The following is a 14,069-nucleotide window of genomic DNA, read 5'->3' as shown; positions in this document are numbered from 1 at the left end:
ATGCTAGTCCGGGAAATACAGGGTGATACTTGGTTATGCAGAGGCCGGGGATTCAATCGAAGGATTGACTCCCGAGAACTTCGTAACCTTCTAGTGACGATACCATATCGAGTCATTCTATTTCCTGGCTTGTTTGTACGGAGATGCCAAGTTGTCAAAGGCATCGTTTTTCGTCAACGTGAGCTAATCGACGCCGTGTAGAATTATATTTTGCGGGGAGAGGAAATGGAACCATGATACGAAATCCACGGCATCTGTGATCGCGATTATGTCTCATTGCTTCAACCATGTGTAACTGTTGATCATCTCTCTGCCTTTGTTCGACTCATGAGTTCATGTTCCCTGGCTTGCCGAATATCGTTCGTCAAACCCTCACCTCGCTCGCCTCCCTCCACGAAAACCGCATCAACATCTCAGAAGGGCGCCGCAAGCGCAACCCCGGCAAGGGCCGCAACCGCCCACGCCGTCGCCAAAACACCGACACCGCCACCAGAAGTGCCCAGCCTCCACCCGGAAGCCGCGCTCGTCCCAGTCTCCGTCGGCGCGGCTGTGCCGCTGCCGCTGGCGTCGTCTCCTGTGGTGGTCGCCTCGGCGGCGTTGAAGATCAAGGTGACGGCCGGCCGGGAGGCGACGGGCTGGAAGATGTTTTCGTCGGCGGAGAACGGCGGCACCGTCGCCGTCGTGGTGCTCAGGACGTTGCTGGTCGCCGTGTACGATATGATGGACCCGGTGACGACGGTGTCGTTGTACGTGATGGTGGCGTTGGCCCAGATCCAGTTGTCCTCGGAGTAGGCGGCGACGCGGCAGGCTGTCGTCTCGCCGTAGACCGAGCCCGGCACCTCGGAGAAGCAGCCGCCAGCGACGCCAACTGTGTAGTCCCTGTGGGCGAGACGCTGGTCAGCGACATCCACTCGTTCGCTTGGTGGCTGACAAGAGCCGAACCAAAGGGGGGGAGGGGGAGGTTAGAAGAAAGGAAACTTACTCGGGACAGCAGATGACGGCAGTCTCGCCGTCTTCAAGCGCTTCGGCAAGGACGTTGAAAATGGGGTTGCCCCCGATAATGCCGTCCAGAGGCGTGCCCTCGGAACCGGAGCCGGCGGGGATGTCGACGACGGGCGGCTCGAAGACGCCGGCGGAGCTGGTGATCTCGCCACGGTCGTTCTTGGCGGCGACGCCGGCCGTGGTGTAGGAGTCCGGGCAGGCGCTCGCCGGGGAGAAGTAGTTGATGGTTCCGGCGCTGGGGAACCCGAGCGAGGAGGCGGATGCATGTGCGTCGTCAAGGGCGGCACCGGACGGGAAGCAGTCGCCGAGCGGCTCGTAGGGGTCGCATTCCTTCGGGGCGAAGGGCGACGCGCGGTCCGGGTAGCCGTCTTTGATGGCGAGGTAGAGGACTGGGGGCCGGGTGGTGCAGGACGCAGGCGCCGTGAAGACGGTCGTCAGCGGGCCCAAGTTGACGATGGGGTGCTGGGAGAGCTCGGTGACGGGCATTTTGGTGATTTATCCCGGCTGAGTGCTTTGTGGGAGTTGGCTCTTGGGAAATGAGCTGTAGATATCTAGATGTCCGGCTACGGATGCCAAAGGACAGTTTGGACCGGGGATGAGAGCTTTAAACCCCATAAAACGGCAAGCACCCTATGGCTCATCATACGTTTCTGCTGCAATGGAGCGGAACGGTTCTTGACCAGACATCACCACCAAAGCATACCGCAGATCAATCCCAGGCATAATCCATAAGGATTGCTCGGCGGGCACCGGCGGGCACAGGTCGGGCGAAGAGGGGATGCCGGCAACCGTCATGCCTCTGCCTATTTAAGCGGCACGCTGCTGTGGTCTTGCTTGGAACTGGCTTGGCGGAAGCCCATTCTGAGCTAGCCCAGGAACCAAGTGACCAAACCGGGCTTGGCTGTATGCATAGCACTCCTCGGAAAGCCGTCAAGAGCCTGTCCTCGATAGGGCTTGGTGAAGGAGGTTGTATCATTGAGTATTGGGCCGAAGCTGTCTGCGGCACAGTTCCCAGCTGACAATCGAGGCGGGCATCGAACATGTCATTGATGACGTCCTTCCTCTAGCGTTGTATTGAATGCCATTGTCTGCCCTATGCATGAGCTTCAATAGAAATGAAACCAAGCGGTTCTTCTGCTGGCAGGCTGCACTTATTGAATCGGTTGTGATGACATCTAAGAGTAGTAAGCTGGCAGTATTTCACAGTCGAAAATCAAGGCTGGGAGGACACCATGGCCAAGGAAGCACCAGCGTGCTGGTGGAGGAAGTAACCCACTAATGAAGGAACAAGACACATGTAGTAAGCAACAGAGATTCAAAAGCATGTCTGCAAAGCCTTGATGCAAGTAACGCCGTATGATGAAGACGACGTATGCCGTCCAAACTCGCCGATCCACGTACACTCAGAGATGCAACATCAGGGCTACGGGGGAGAAATCCAGACACCATGTCAAGTATCCGATGGAGCCGTCGACGTTACCATTTGCGGTCCCGGACTGGTATCCATCCAGGAACGGCATCGGGCCCGAGTACCAGAGAAGTGGATCTCCGGGGCATCGGGACACCGTCCCTCCTTGGCCAACTTCACGTAACAGAACAGAATTCATGCGCAGATATCTTGTGTGTACTCAATGAACTTTTCATTTGCTATGAATGTTCAGGGAGGTTCGTGAATCCGCCCCCCTGGTATCCGTTCGACGCCAAACTCCAAGTGCTGTGCGTCCCCTTCGTGTCGGGAGCGTCAATGGCGTGCTATGCTATGTCCTCATGTCCCAGAATCCCCGCCAACGCCGATGCCATGAGAAGGAAAATGTTTGGAAGAAAGAAACGAAACAAAAGAAAATAAAAGAAAAGAAAAAACCACCCGGTTTCCCCAATGCCTGATGTTATTCGTAGTCGAAAATGCCCTCAAGAAGATGCAAGGAACTCTTTGCGATACCCTCAGCAGACGTCCAGGGTCGGGCACGCGGCGTCGACGAGCCGCATCGCGCGGTTTGGGCGCATGACGCGCTGAAAACCCCTCGTCTCGCCGCGGCGCTCGCGTCTCTTCATCTTCTCCGCCACCGTCTCCTGCGCCTCGGCCTCGTCTGCCGAAGCAGGATCCACAAACGCCAGCCTGCTCCGGGTCTCGGCGGCCGCGATCCTCGCCGTCTCGCGGACCGCACGCTCGCCCAGCGTGAAGGGCGAGTGGAAGAGGTAGTCGCCGGGGCTGTCGCACGCGGCGTACGCGCCGTCGACGTCGGGCGTCTCGGACGTCCTGGCCCAGATGCACGGGGTCCACGTCTCGGCGAAGAAGACGCTGCCGCCCTGCTGCTCCTCCTCGCCGCCGCCGCCGCCGCCGCCGTCGGTCCGGTTGCCGCGACCCATGTGGTCCGTCAGCCCGTGGTCGCGCATCTGCCGCTCGACGATGGCCTCGCGGACGAAGGTCGCGCCGTCGACCTGCGCGCCGACGCGGCGCGGGAACGGCACGCTCAGCGCCTCGCCCTCGGCGGGGGGTTTGAGACCCTGCTCGGCGCGGGTGCGAATGAGGCGCGAGCCGGCGGCGGCGTTGGTGTTCTCACTCGCGGGTACGTAGCCGAACTTGCCCTTCTCCTCGCCGTCCTCCGCTCGCGGATCCGCCGTGCTCATCCACATGTCCATACGGCCCTTGACCTCGGAGTTCCATCTCGCCGTGAGGTGCGCCGCGTTGGTCATCTGCTCGGCCTTGGTGTGCGGGCTCGGCGGCGCGGGGCGACGGGCGTGCCACCCGGGCGTCAATGAAACGTCGAGCAGCTCGGGCACGATGAGGCGGAAGTTCTCAACCTCGCGCGGGTCCACCTCGCCCCGGCCCTCGTCCTCCACGGCGTTGAGCTTCTCGATGAGCGAGGCGTCCTGGTAGGCCCAGAAGTCGGAGAAGGCGGCGGACTCGGCGTCGAGGGAGGCCTGGTAGACGCGCTCGACCTGTGCGAACAGGGCGGCGACGGCGGCGTCGACGAGGCCCTGGCCCAGCTCGCGCGGCAGCGAGGCGAGGGCCCAGACGTCCCAGGTGCCAAAGGTGAAGACCCAGACGGTCTCGCGGGGCAGGTCGCGGGGCTGGGGCTGGGCGAGAAAGTCGTCGACCTGGGCCTTGAGGTCGGCGATGGTGTCGGAGAGGGGGAACTGCTCGAGGAGGAAGTCGTAGTTGTAGCCCGGCGCCTTGGGCTGCTCATTGTCGGCGGTGACCTTGGCGATGGTGTGTCGGTAGTGCTCGTTGGAGGTCATGGCCTGAGCGGGGAGGCTGATGGAGGGGATGAAGGAGTGGTGAGATGAGCATCGCAGCTGTGTTGGAAGATGTTAGTCGGTCCAAGCAGATGGACGGAACGTAAGAACACGGGAGTCGTCGGTCTATGAGACGCACCTCTTCACAGAGCATCTCAGTCCAGCCCTTGCCACCCGTTCCCTTGCTTGTCGAAGGCGTCGCGATGTCGGGCGATCCGAAAGCGACGACCCTCACGCCGCCGGGTCTGCCGGTGCCAACGGCGCTCGTCGTGTCGTCGGCGCTACCGCCAAAGGGCGACCAGCTCCATCGCGAGCCGGAGCTGAAGAGGGTATCCGACGACGTCGGCGAGGCCAAGAACCTGCCGAGGACGAGGAGCGCGAAGGCGGCGAGGATGAGCTGGATGACGAGGCGCGGGCCGCCGCGCAGGACGCGGGTCGAGACGAAGCCGAGCAGCGTCCGGAAGTTCATCTCGCACTGGTCCAAGGGATTCCGGGGGCTGCTGCTGGTGCCGCTGGTGTAGGACGCCGGCGATGATGACCGTCTCTCGTGGCGCGGGAGTTCCTTGGACATTCTGCGTGATGCGTGTCTCGAAGAAGAGGGGTAGGCAATACCACCGCTTCTATCGTCGTTGTGGTGGTGGTGGTGGTGGTCGTCGTCGTCAAATGTGACGATGATTTTCGGTATGAGTTGACGATGTTGGTTCGCCACGATGTTACGGATATTGGGTCGAGGCGGTGAAAACTCGACCGACGCGTGGCGCTCTCTTTGGGTTTGGTATGTTTGTGTTTTGTTTTTCTTTCCCTATTCTTTGCTTCCCCACCAGGGTAAACAAAACGTCGTCTGGTGGTGTGGGCTACACTCTCTTACAACCCGTCTCGTCTTGTACGTGTGATGGACAGTTCGAGAGTTGCTCCCAAAGAGGCAGTTGATCGTGTGTGGCCGTATGGCTGGTGCACCTTGCCAAGCCGGCAGCCAACGTGCAGAAAGACACTCGACTGCTTGTTTTTGCTGCCAAGAGGTTCCGACACGGGACAGGCTGGGATGGGTTACGTAGGTAGGGGAAAAAAGGGTGAAGCTTGGTGTGGTAGTGAGTTGGAGACGGGGTGGCCGTTGATCTCAAAAAGTTTCTTTTCTCCTTGTGAGAACTAGAAGAGGGAAAGCTAATGGAAAATGGGACGGCGAAGGGATGATCAGGTACAAAGAGGTCAAAGAGTCAAAAGAGAAAAAATAGGTCAGTGAGGAAGAAGGAAACCAGAGAAGAGGAGCCAAAGACCTAAACATATGTTGTAAAAGCAGGGGAAACGGGCACAAGCTAGCCGTCTTTCGATGGCACCTCTCAGACCCTCATGCAGGAAGAGTCAAGACGGCCCATGATGGAGAAATAAGGGGCATCTCCTCATTGTCCACATCCTCCTCCTCCTTCTTCACCTCCGGCCTCCGGGATTCCAGGGAACTCGGGATGTGGCCCAGCCTTGGATGATCTGGGCGCATCCCAATGTACTGTTTGGTATCCGTATTACGCAGTCACAACCCGATGGATGGCAAAAAAAAAAAAAAAGAGACATTCGCCGTCATCCCAAATGATTGGAGGGGGAGGGGCGGCAAGGCGGCCTCGGTCTGATGCTCTGTTCCATGATCCATGACCCCCGGTTCATCCCAGCTCAGTCCGTTTGAGGAGTGGGAACTCGGTCACTGTGCGCTACCGTATGTGTGTGTGTGTCTCTCTCTCTCTCTCTCTCTCTCTCTGCGTCTCTTAGTATGTAGACTCTCTGCAGCCTGTACAGGTACTGACTGGTTGCACTGAGCCAGCTGGGCTGGACCGGTTGCTGGGTACTGTGTCATCCTTGCTTTGATGTGCAGTCGTCGTAAGCTCTGGTGGAGACCGTCATCTGCATGGGGGGGTGGTGGTTTTGTTTTCGACGGACCATGGGCTGGGCTGTGCTAAGTTGACACGGCTAAGAGAAGAGTAGAGTTAAGTTAGTGACTGACTGCGTATGTATGTGGCTTATGCCGGCCTGGTTCGTTTTATTTCCCCGAATCCCAAGCGCCCTGCAACGGCTCGTTCGTTGGTCAGGGGCTTGGGGAGAGAAACATACATCCGACGGCCAGGAGGCTGGACGTTCCATGTATCTTCAGCCGCGTCCACGTACGTTGCCGTTGCATTCCTCAGTTTTCCAATCCCTCATGTTCCATTCCATTTCTGGGCGTTCCGCCGGCCCTGCTAGGCGCCGGGCATGTATGTACCGACGTTGTGAGAGAGGATTCATCCAACGCAGCGTCCTCATGACGGACTCACTGAGGCCGAGACCGCCAGGGAAAGAATGGGCACTTGCAAGATGCAAACCGGCAGTCTAACTGGGTTGATGCAGGTGTCTTCGCGCCAGCGCCATCATCCATGAATCTTCCAAAGCACGCGGACGGGGTCGTGGGCATTCCTTCTTCTCCACATCCCGAAAGCCTGCTTGCGTTTGTCTCCGCCGTCATCACCCAGCATCAGTCGATGGAGCAAAAGAAGGGGGGAAAAGCCCAGCTCATCCGGCAACCCATCACGCGAGCTCATGCCGAGACGAAACGGGTGCTTGTCCCCAAGGCTTGGGATTCATCTGTATCTTGGGAAGCTAATTCCCTTCCTACCCCAGAGAGTGAGAGAGAAAAAAAGTCTCGACAGACTTGGCTGCAACGTGCATTGTTTGCATCCAGCAACGATCGTCATCATCGTCGTCCCGAGCTAACCGGATAGCCGCTGCCGAGTCCTGCTTATGACCAATCCTGTTTGTCGATGCCCTAAGAACAACTGCTTAACCAGGCCAAACTTAGCTAGACAACCTTTTCTCTTGTTGGCTGTGTGGCTTTTGAGTCTATGTGCCGATCCCCCGGGCCATGGGGCGAACCCGAGCTGTGTCCCCAAGCGTAAACAAACAAGCGCAGCCTGTCCCATGCCGATTCGGACCAAAGCCAACACTCACAACCCCTGTTCCCCTAGGAATCTTAGCCCACGTCATTCTGACCCTCCCCCCCCCCCCCCCCCCCCTCCAAGACCCTCCCACCCTCCCTCGAAGGTGACCGGAACCTGGAGGCACACTACGTTGTAGCGGAACCGCCAGAGCGGTGGTTGTCCGTGACAGAAGCCCACATGGCCCAAACCTCTTGAAACGGCGCTGGTTGAGTGAGATTGAGAGAGACGTTAAGAACAAGCACGTTTCCCACATAATCCTCCTTTCCCCCTTTCCTCTCGCCCGTTGTCCCGTTCCGTCTCCATCGTCCTCGCTCGCTCTGCCTCCGAGGTATGCCAATTCGGACGCACCGCCCGGGGTAGATTCATCGAGTCCATGGGAAAAAACCCCCCATTCTCCGCCGCAGCCCGTCCCCTCCCTTCTCGGTCATGCGCCGCCGTGCCGGTTGCGCGCGCGCGCCCACTTCCCGGCGCTAAATTGAAGGGAGAACGGGCGTCGTCGTCGTCGCCGCGATTGCGAAAGATTCATTTTGAGTTTCCGAGACGGGACTGGGGGGGACGACGAGCCTGAAAGAGAAGGGAAACATCGAGGCTCGGCTTATATTCGCTAGGAATGCATTCGTCATCCCCGGTGTGACCTACTTAGACGCTCGCTCCGAGAACTCAGCCCAGAGTCCGCGTCGTCCGCAATCTCAGCAGGCGAGAGCGCCAGTCTCCAGAAGATGAAGAATCCCGAAGATGATGAAACCCAAAGCTGAACCCCTGCCCCCCCGTGTCCAGAAGCTTGAGTGTCCTTCCTACCCCTCGTCTTTCTTCCGCGTTCTCACACCCTCTTCCCTGCGACTGTGATCTTGGTGTTATACACCACAACCTCTCTACACGCACGTTTTCAAAACCCCCCCTCGAGATACACCCCCGTCACGGCGAGCCCAATGGCCGCCGTGAAGGGATACTTTTGCGGGAACCCCGGCCCGCCGAACTCGGGGTCCAGCCCTTCGGTGCCGGGGAACAGCAGCGACGCCCACCCGGCGACCCAGTAGATGGATCCCAAGAAGCCCGCGATGCGGAACGACTCCCTCGCCATCACGGCCGACGCGTTGGCCCGCCACGTGAAGTAGAGCATCGCGGCGCCTAGGATGGAGGACAACGTCATTGTCTGTGCATTGTGAAATCTGGGAAATTGGTTTAGCAGATATGTTCTCTGTGTGTGTGTGTGTGTGTGTGTGTGTGTGTGTGTGTTGTGAATCACTGACGGGTGTATGATGCCTCTCGGCGCACACCTGCTGACATCATGACTTTCCCACCAGTAATGTTGTGGTGAGAAGACAGAGGGTGAGGGACTCACTTGGCATGCGGAGGCCAGCGCGGGTTGTGGATGTGCGTCTCGTTCCAGTCCGCCATGAAGGCGCCGAAGAGCAGCAAGATGCCGTCAACCGTGAGGAGGATGCGCCCAAACATGGCTGCGGGAGGTTGGACACTTCTCGATGAGGTCAAGTTGGGGGGGGGGGGGGACGCCACTTCCGCTGCAACTGGGTATGCTCGAATATTGACCCGGATTTACTACAGTGACTGAACTGAGTTGCAATCACAACAAGCCTTCGGATGCGCCTTTGCAAGTCAGGAACCCGGTGCACAGGCGGACAGCTAGCTTCTTAAGCTCTTCCCAGGTGCTCGCTCGTGCAGCTCCGTCAGTTTCTTTAAGAAGGCATCTGATATTCCTCAGAAGCCTGTCCCTCTCGCTGGCGAGTCATGGCCCGATGCCACCGGCACGCGACCTCTGTCGTTTCCGACTGCTGCGAGTTGTTACAATCCAGATCCATGGTACGAGTGCCGCGAGCGCGAGATGGCGATCGAAATATGACCCACCACCCATGTGGCTTGCCGTACGGACTATTTCTTCTTGTGGGTGGGTGTTGGGGATCTCCGATGGCTCCGGACGGACCGGTCCCGGTGCAACTCCAGATTCGACATGCGGCACACTGAAAGAGAGAGAGAGAGAGAGTCATGATAGCCCGACTGAAGGTTGGGATGATGCCGATGTTTGGAAACGAATCTCTGTGTAAGAATGAGTGGGTTTTTCGACAACATTTGCGACATCGAACGATTCACGCGTCAGTTTTTCAGATGTTTTTACAGTGGACAGCGGCGGTATCAACGGCCTGGATGGAGTCTGGTTGGATAAAGCATGCGATTCCTTGGCATGTGCCTACAGATGTCATAGGGCATGTCGTTGCATGATTATTGAGTTTACCGCAGTCAAACTCATGGCCGCGTTCGAATGATTTACCTACCATAAATCATGATGAGCAATGGAATCCCAATGGCTGGCCATGTGTAACACGAAAAGTTTGCCCAGCTTTGCGCCATGAGAGACTTTTCAGACTTCCTGATGGCATTTTGACAGCCCATGGGAGTTCAGACCCCTAGGAACGTGAATCTGCTTGGAAGAATACCCTAGACACCTTTCTCTAATTTGAAGACTTCAACAAGCTGTCCATGCCATCAAGTGCGGTGCCTAATCCACCTACCTACACCTTGTCCATAACTCACTGGAGCAAGGCACAAATCTGCTTTTTTACCTCGCCGCAACGTAGCTAGCTCGGACATGCGGACCGCGGTTGGGGAAGTGCTCGAGCGGCGGCGCGCAAGGTCATGACGACATCCACCTCAGACGTTGTGCGCTTGGAGCTCATCCCTACCTTCAGGCCCCTTCACAGACACCTTTGCTCGATGCTTCTTTTTGTTTATTCACAACAACGTCCATCGCCGAGACGACGCTTCATTTACCTTCTACACAAGCTCCATCGAAAACTGACTCGTTAATCATAACCATGGCGTCCACAAGGAAAGTTCTCGTCCTAGGCGCGACTGGGAAACAAGGCGCCGCCGTCGTCGACGCCCTCCTCGAGCTCCCCGCCAGCTCTCCGCCCCTCGAGATCCTCGCCCTCACGCGGAACCCGGACTCGGCCAAGGTCCAGTCCCTCATCGATGCCGCAAAGGCCAAGGGCGTCACAGTCACCCCAGTACAGGGCGACCTCAAGGACTCCCAGACCCAGGTCTTCCAGGCCCACCCGAGCATAGACACGGCCTTCATCGTGACGACCATCGGCAACGAGGACGTCGTCGGGAAGGCCTGGGTCGACGCCGCCATCGACGCGGGCGCCGCCCAGGTCGTCTTCACCTCGGTCGACCGCGGCGGCGAGGACAAGTCCTGGGAGAACCCCACCGACGTGCCGCACTTCCTGCAAAAGCACGCCGTCGAGGTCCACCTCCGCGACCGCGCCGACGAGCTGGCGAAGGGCGGGCGGTCACTGCGCTGGACGATCCTCCGCCCGACGGCCTTCCTGGACAACGCCAACCCGGGCATGTTCGGCAAGGTGTTCGCGGCCATGTGGTCCACCCTGCCGGCCGACCGGAGCCTGCAGCTCGTCTCGGTGCGGGACATTGGGCTCTTCGCGGCCAAGGCGATCGCCGACCCGGAGGGGTGGGACCGGAGGGCCGTGTCGCTTGCCGGCGAGGACATCACCTACGCCAAGGCCAGGGAGGTCTTCAAGAGGGTCGTCGGCAGCGACATGCCGCAGACGTACACCATCCTGGGCCAGGGCATGTTGTGGGCCATCGCGGACATGGGCAAGATGTTTGACTTCTTCAAGAGGGAGGGATACGGAGCGGATATACAGGGGCTGAGAAAGGAGGAGCCGCGGCTGCAGGACTTTGAGGCGTGGTTGAAGGAGAGCAGCGGCTGGAAGAGCGAGATTTGAATGTGTCCACGGTAGAGATGTAACTTTCCTGAATAAATAAATAGTTATAATGGCTACTCATAAAGCAGAACATTTTAAATCACGAAGCGTCAACCATGTGGTTGGTGCCGAACCTTTTGATCAATCACCCCACGCTAACATCTTCAGGCTCAACGCAAGCCTATCTTCATCCTTATAGGTACCGAAAGTAATGCAACTTGCCTTGTTATAAGTATTACTAGTTTTGCTGATAGGGGGAAACCTGCTTAGGGTACAATCTACCTGGTAGTAGATACAACCTGTTTAGCAGTGGAGACTCTTCCTGGCAAACGCGGCGCGGTTGTATGCGACACTCCTGGGATATGCCAGCAGCGCGGGCCTGTTGCTGTTGAGAATCTTGTACCCGACGGGCCTCTATGTCGCGAAATTGAGACGCCCGGGGTTGATGATCTCTCATGAGCGACTGATCTCAAAGGAGTAGGTTGTCGCGGCTTCCAAGGCCGTTTTGAGGGTCGTCTTCTTGCAGTATAATGCGTCACCGTAGCTGACGACTTCGCCGGTGCTTCCGATGGCACTGCATCGTTCTGCACGATGGAGCTCTTTGGGTAGTCAATTTCGGGGTCCACACGGGAAAAGATGTGTTGATGGTTGTGAGCCGTGAGGCCTGCGGCGACCTGGGCTCCGAAAGGCAGAGCTGACTCTGAGGGACGGAGACAGCAGGTGTTCAGCATCCCCGTCAGCTTCATTTCCAGTCTGTAGGTGTTATAGAGGGTGAAGATATAATAGAAGCCGTACTCTTGGTTGGCTGCTGAGTGACCTGCGAAACAATGAGTCTCCTAACTCTCGCAGAAATCACAGAACCGTCACGGAAATCGGTGTGCTTAGAGAGAAGACCGCTGTCCTCTTCATGGATGCACATGGAGTTCTAGATGACGGCCGGACCACCCCGAGCAGCGTCCATCTAGTAGATGGCCCCTTTGCAGTCGCATCCGAGCTTGAGGGAGTTGGTCATCAGTCTTAAGGCAGGTTCAGCCATTCAGTGACGAAGCATCATGAGGAACTGGTAGTGATATCTCGCCCAGTGGATGAATGACTTCAAGGCCAGACAGAGTTGGGGGCGCCTCACGGGGCTCTCCCGGAGGACGGTGTAGCCTGGAAGGGACTTGGTATCCAAGATCGTTCTTAGTAAGGCGTGTTTCGACGATGGGGGCCAAAGTTCAATAGTCCGACTTGCCTGAGTGAGCTCACAAAAGTAAGGTGAGCGAGCTTGAGGTTCCGTCGTTTCTCGGGCTTGTCGTCGACGAACTGCACCCGGGAATATGTCATGGGCTTTTGTCATTTGAGCATCCAAACCCGAACAACCGAGGGTTCGTTGACCCGAAAGTATTTTGTTTTCAACCCGTCACCGGACTGCGGAGGATCCGAAGCCATATCTATCCAGTATTGAGTACGCCCATTGAGAAACGTCTTTCGTCCGGTACTCTTAACACTCTAATTGTTGTAAGCACTCTCGCCGATAACGGTGAAAGATCACAGCGGTGGCAATAAGAACACTGAGGTCGATTGGCTGGATAGGGTATAACTGCCTAGAACAGCAAAAAACCCGTGGAACCCAACGAGAAAACAGAGGCATACATACCTGGTCGATAAGACGTTCCCTTACACTCATATACAGATCTCCTGTTCGGAGCTAGCTTCATCGTCAAGTCAGTCAAGGGCACCCCATTCATGCACAGCCCGCCCCACCATCCGGCGTATCCCAACACGATCTATGCCCGGAAAGGAAGGCCGAAGAGCCAATCAATGACTCTCTGTTTGAGTGGTATTCAAGCAAACTGAGGTATACATCGCAACTTCGCAGGATACCATGAAACCAGCAAGCCGGCTCTGAAGGCCGTATCTTGGCTCGGACAGGGACCAGATTCAATGGTCTGGCGCGTACAAGTAAGACTCTGCCTTTATGCCGGTAAGTGAGCTGCTAGCCCACCGCCACGACATTGACACGAGTCTTGCGTTCACCGGATCTATGGCTACTGGAAGAGAGACCATGAAACTGGCGAGTTCCAACTTGAAGAACATTACCCTTGGAAACTGGCGAAAATAGCCCGCTTATCATCATCGATGATGCAGAGCTAGACCTCGCCGTGGGGTGGGCTTTCTTGGGAATCATGTCGAACCAAGATCAGATACGTACGGCCACGTCCCGCATCCTCCTGCAGGCTGGCAGGCTGGCAGGCTGGCATCCACAATCAGTTCCTCAAGGCTTTTGTGACGCGGGTGCGGCGGAGCCAAATTGGCGATCCCTTCACAGAAGCGATTTCCAGGGCCCCCAGATGAGTAAGTCGCCCTACCTCAACGTTGGGAGGTCTGAAAGCGCCTAGTTGGATCAATGTTCTACCCTCACGTGGCTGCAAGGCTCGAGGTGGCCGTTCTCCAACGCCATGGTTCCTGTATCAACACGCTGCGTCTGGTCGAATGCAGGTGCAAGCCGTAGAGGGGCCACAGAGAACGCTTCAATCGTTGAAGAAATGCTGGACGAATCTTTATATCTCCACGAGCCAGTCGCGGCATTGGAGCACGGCTACTGATGTGATGGGGACGAACTTCGCGGACTATCACGGGGTGGAAACATACACACATAGGGAGGATCCCGATGTGCAACGGGCAGCGCTAGATCCGTTGCGGCAGGTTTTCGCGCAGCCAATTGCCTCTCTGCCCACAATCTCTGTCTCTAGGGGGCCTGGTAAAACATCCCCAGATTTCACATTCAGCTTTGATCTACGGACCTTCACCCTTGCGGTATCCTGAGTAGCCCACACCCCTTATCACCGCCCCTGCAAGATAACCAATGTCGACGCCTCAATGTCATGATGAACTGGGATACTGGCGTACTGGACAGAGAGTATTAGAGAGCTACCTCGATGCCCTCTTTGTGGCACTCGTCAACTCGAAGACCCTCCATTCTCTTCTTCTTCCATGTGCCCTACCGCATCTTCTTTTCCATGATATCCTGCCATACTCCCTAAAGACATCCAAAGCAATTCACCGAGATCAACATGGCAGCCTCAGATCCCGAAAGACTTGTGTCGGATGACAGCTTCCCTCCAGGGACAATTCGCTTGTTGTCGGGTTAGTG

General features: G+C 57.2%; 5 protein-coding genes across 5 annotated transcripts; 1 reads left to right on the top strand and 4 right to left on the bottom strand.

The window, feature by feature from the left end:
* Window positions 1–413: 413 nt before the first annotated feature.
* On the bottom strand, window positions 414–1,488 carry CDEST_06136 (uncharacterized protein; the record flags this gene model as incomplete). Its single annotated transcript, XM_062922295.1, has 2 exons — window positions 414–879; window positions 983–1,488. The coding sequence occupies 2 exons, from the start codon at window positions 1,486–1,488 to the stop codon at window positions 414–416; spliced, it is 972 nt and encodes a 323-aa protein (XP_062778346.1).
* Window positions 1,489–2,629: 1,141 nt separating this feature from the next.
* On the bottom strand, window positions 2,630–5,776 carry CDEST_06135 (Putative SGNH hydrolase superfamily). Its single transcript, XM_062922294.1, has 2 exons — window positions 4,379–5,776; window positions 2,630–4,299 (listed from the first exon to the last, which is right to left on the bottom strand). The coding sequence occupies exons 1-2, from the start codon at window positions 4,808–4,810 to the stop codon at window positions 2,944–2,946; spliced, it is 1,788 nt and encodes a 595-aa protein (XP_062778345.1). The 5' UTR covers window positions 4,811–5,776; the 3' UTR covers window positions 2,630–2,943.
* A 2,306-nt stretch (window positions 5,777–8,082) lies between these two features.
* CDEST_06134 (uncharacterized protein) lies at window positions 8,083–8,796 on the bottom strand (the record flags this gene model as incomplete). The annotated part of the gene is made up of 2 exons (XM_062922293.1): window positions 8,539–8,796; window positions 8,083–8,365 (listed from the first exon to the last, which is right to left on the bottom strand). The coding sequence occupies exons 1-2, from the start codon at window positions 8,649–8,651 to the stop codon at window positions 8,083–8,085; spliced, it is 396 nt and encodes a 131-aa protein (XP_062778344.1). The 5' UTR covers window positions 8,652–8,796.
* A 1,109-nt stretch (window positions 8,797–9,905) lies between these two features.
* On the top strand, window positions 9,906–11,017 carry CDEST_06133 (Putative NmrA-like domain, NAD(P)-binding domain superfamily). The gene has a single exon (XM_062922292.1). The coding sequence runs from the start codon at window positions 10,025–10,027 to the stop codon at window positions 10,952–10,954; it is 930 nt and encodes a 309-aa protein (XP_062778343.1). The 5' UTR covers window positions 9,906–10,024; the 3' UTR covers window positions 10,955–11,017.
* A 194-nt stretch (window positions 11,018–11,211) lies between these two features.
* Window positions 11,212–11,852, bottom strand: CDEST_06132 (Putative copper amine oxidase; the record flags this gene model as incomplete). Its single annotated transcript, XM_062922291.1, has 2 exons — window positions 11,212–11,727; window positions 11,775–11,852. 2 exons carry the CDS (start codon window positions 11,850–11,852, stop codon window positions 11,212–11,214), a joined length of 594 nt encoding a protein of 197 aa, XP_062778342.1.
* Window positions 11,853–14,069: the final 2,217 nt, after the last annotated feature.

The sequence above is a fragment of the Colletotrichum destructivum genome, chromosome 4, assembly GCF_034447905.1.
Source record: "Colletotrichum destructivum chromosome 4, complete sequence".
Lineage (NCBI taxonomy): Eukaryota > Fungi > Ascomycota > Sordariomycetes > Glomerellales > Glomerellaceae > Colletotrichum > Colletotrichum destructivum.
This window is presented reverse-complemented; position numbering and strand designations above follow the sequence as displayed.

Bases quoted from the DNA above. Each gene is read 5' to 3' on its own strand.
- CDEST_06135 (XM_062922294.1), bottom strand. From the start codon at position 4,810: ATGTCCAAGGAACTCCCGCGCCACGAGAGACGGTCATCATCGCCGGCG. The intron at 4,300-4,378 runs GTGCGTCTCATA...CTTCCAACACAG, and splicing joins CTGAGATGCTCTGTGAAGAG to CTGCGATGCTCATCTCACCA.
- CDEST_06133 (XM_062922292.1), top strand. From the start codon at position 10,025: ATGGCGTCCACAAGGAAAGTTCTCGTCCTAGGCGCGACTGGGAAACAA.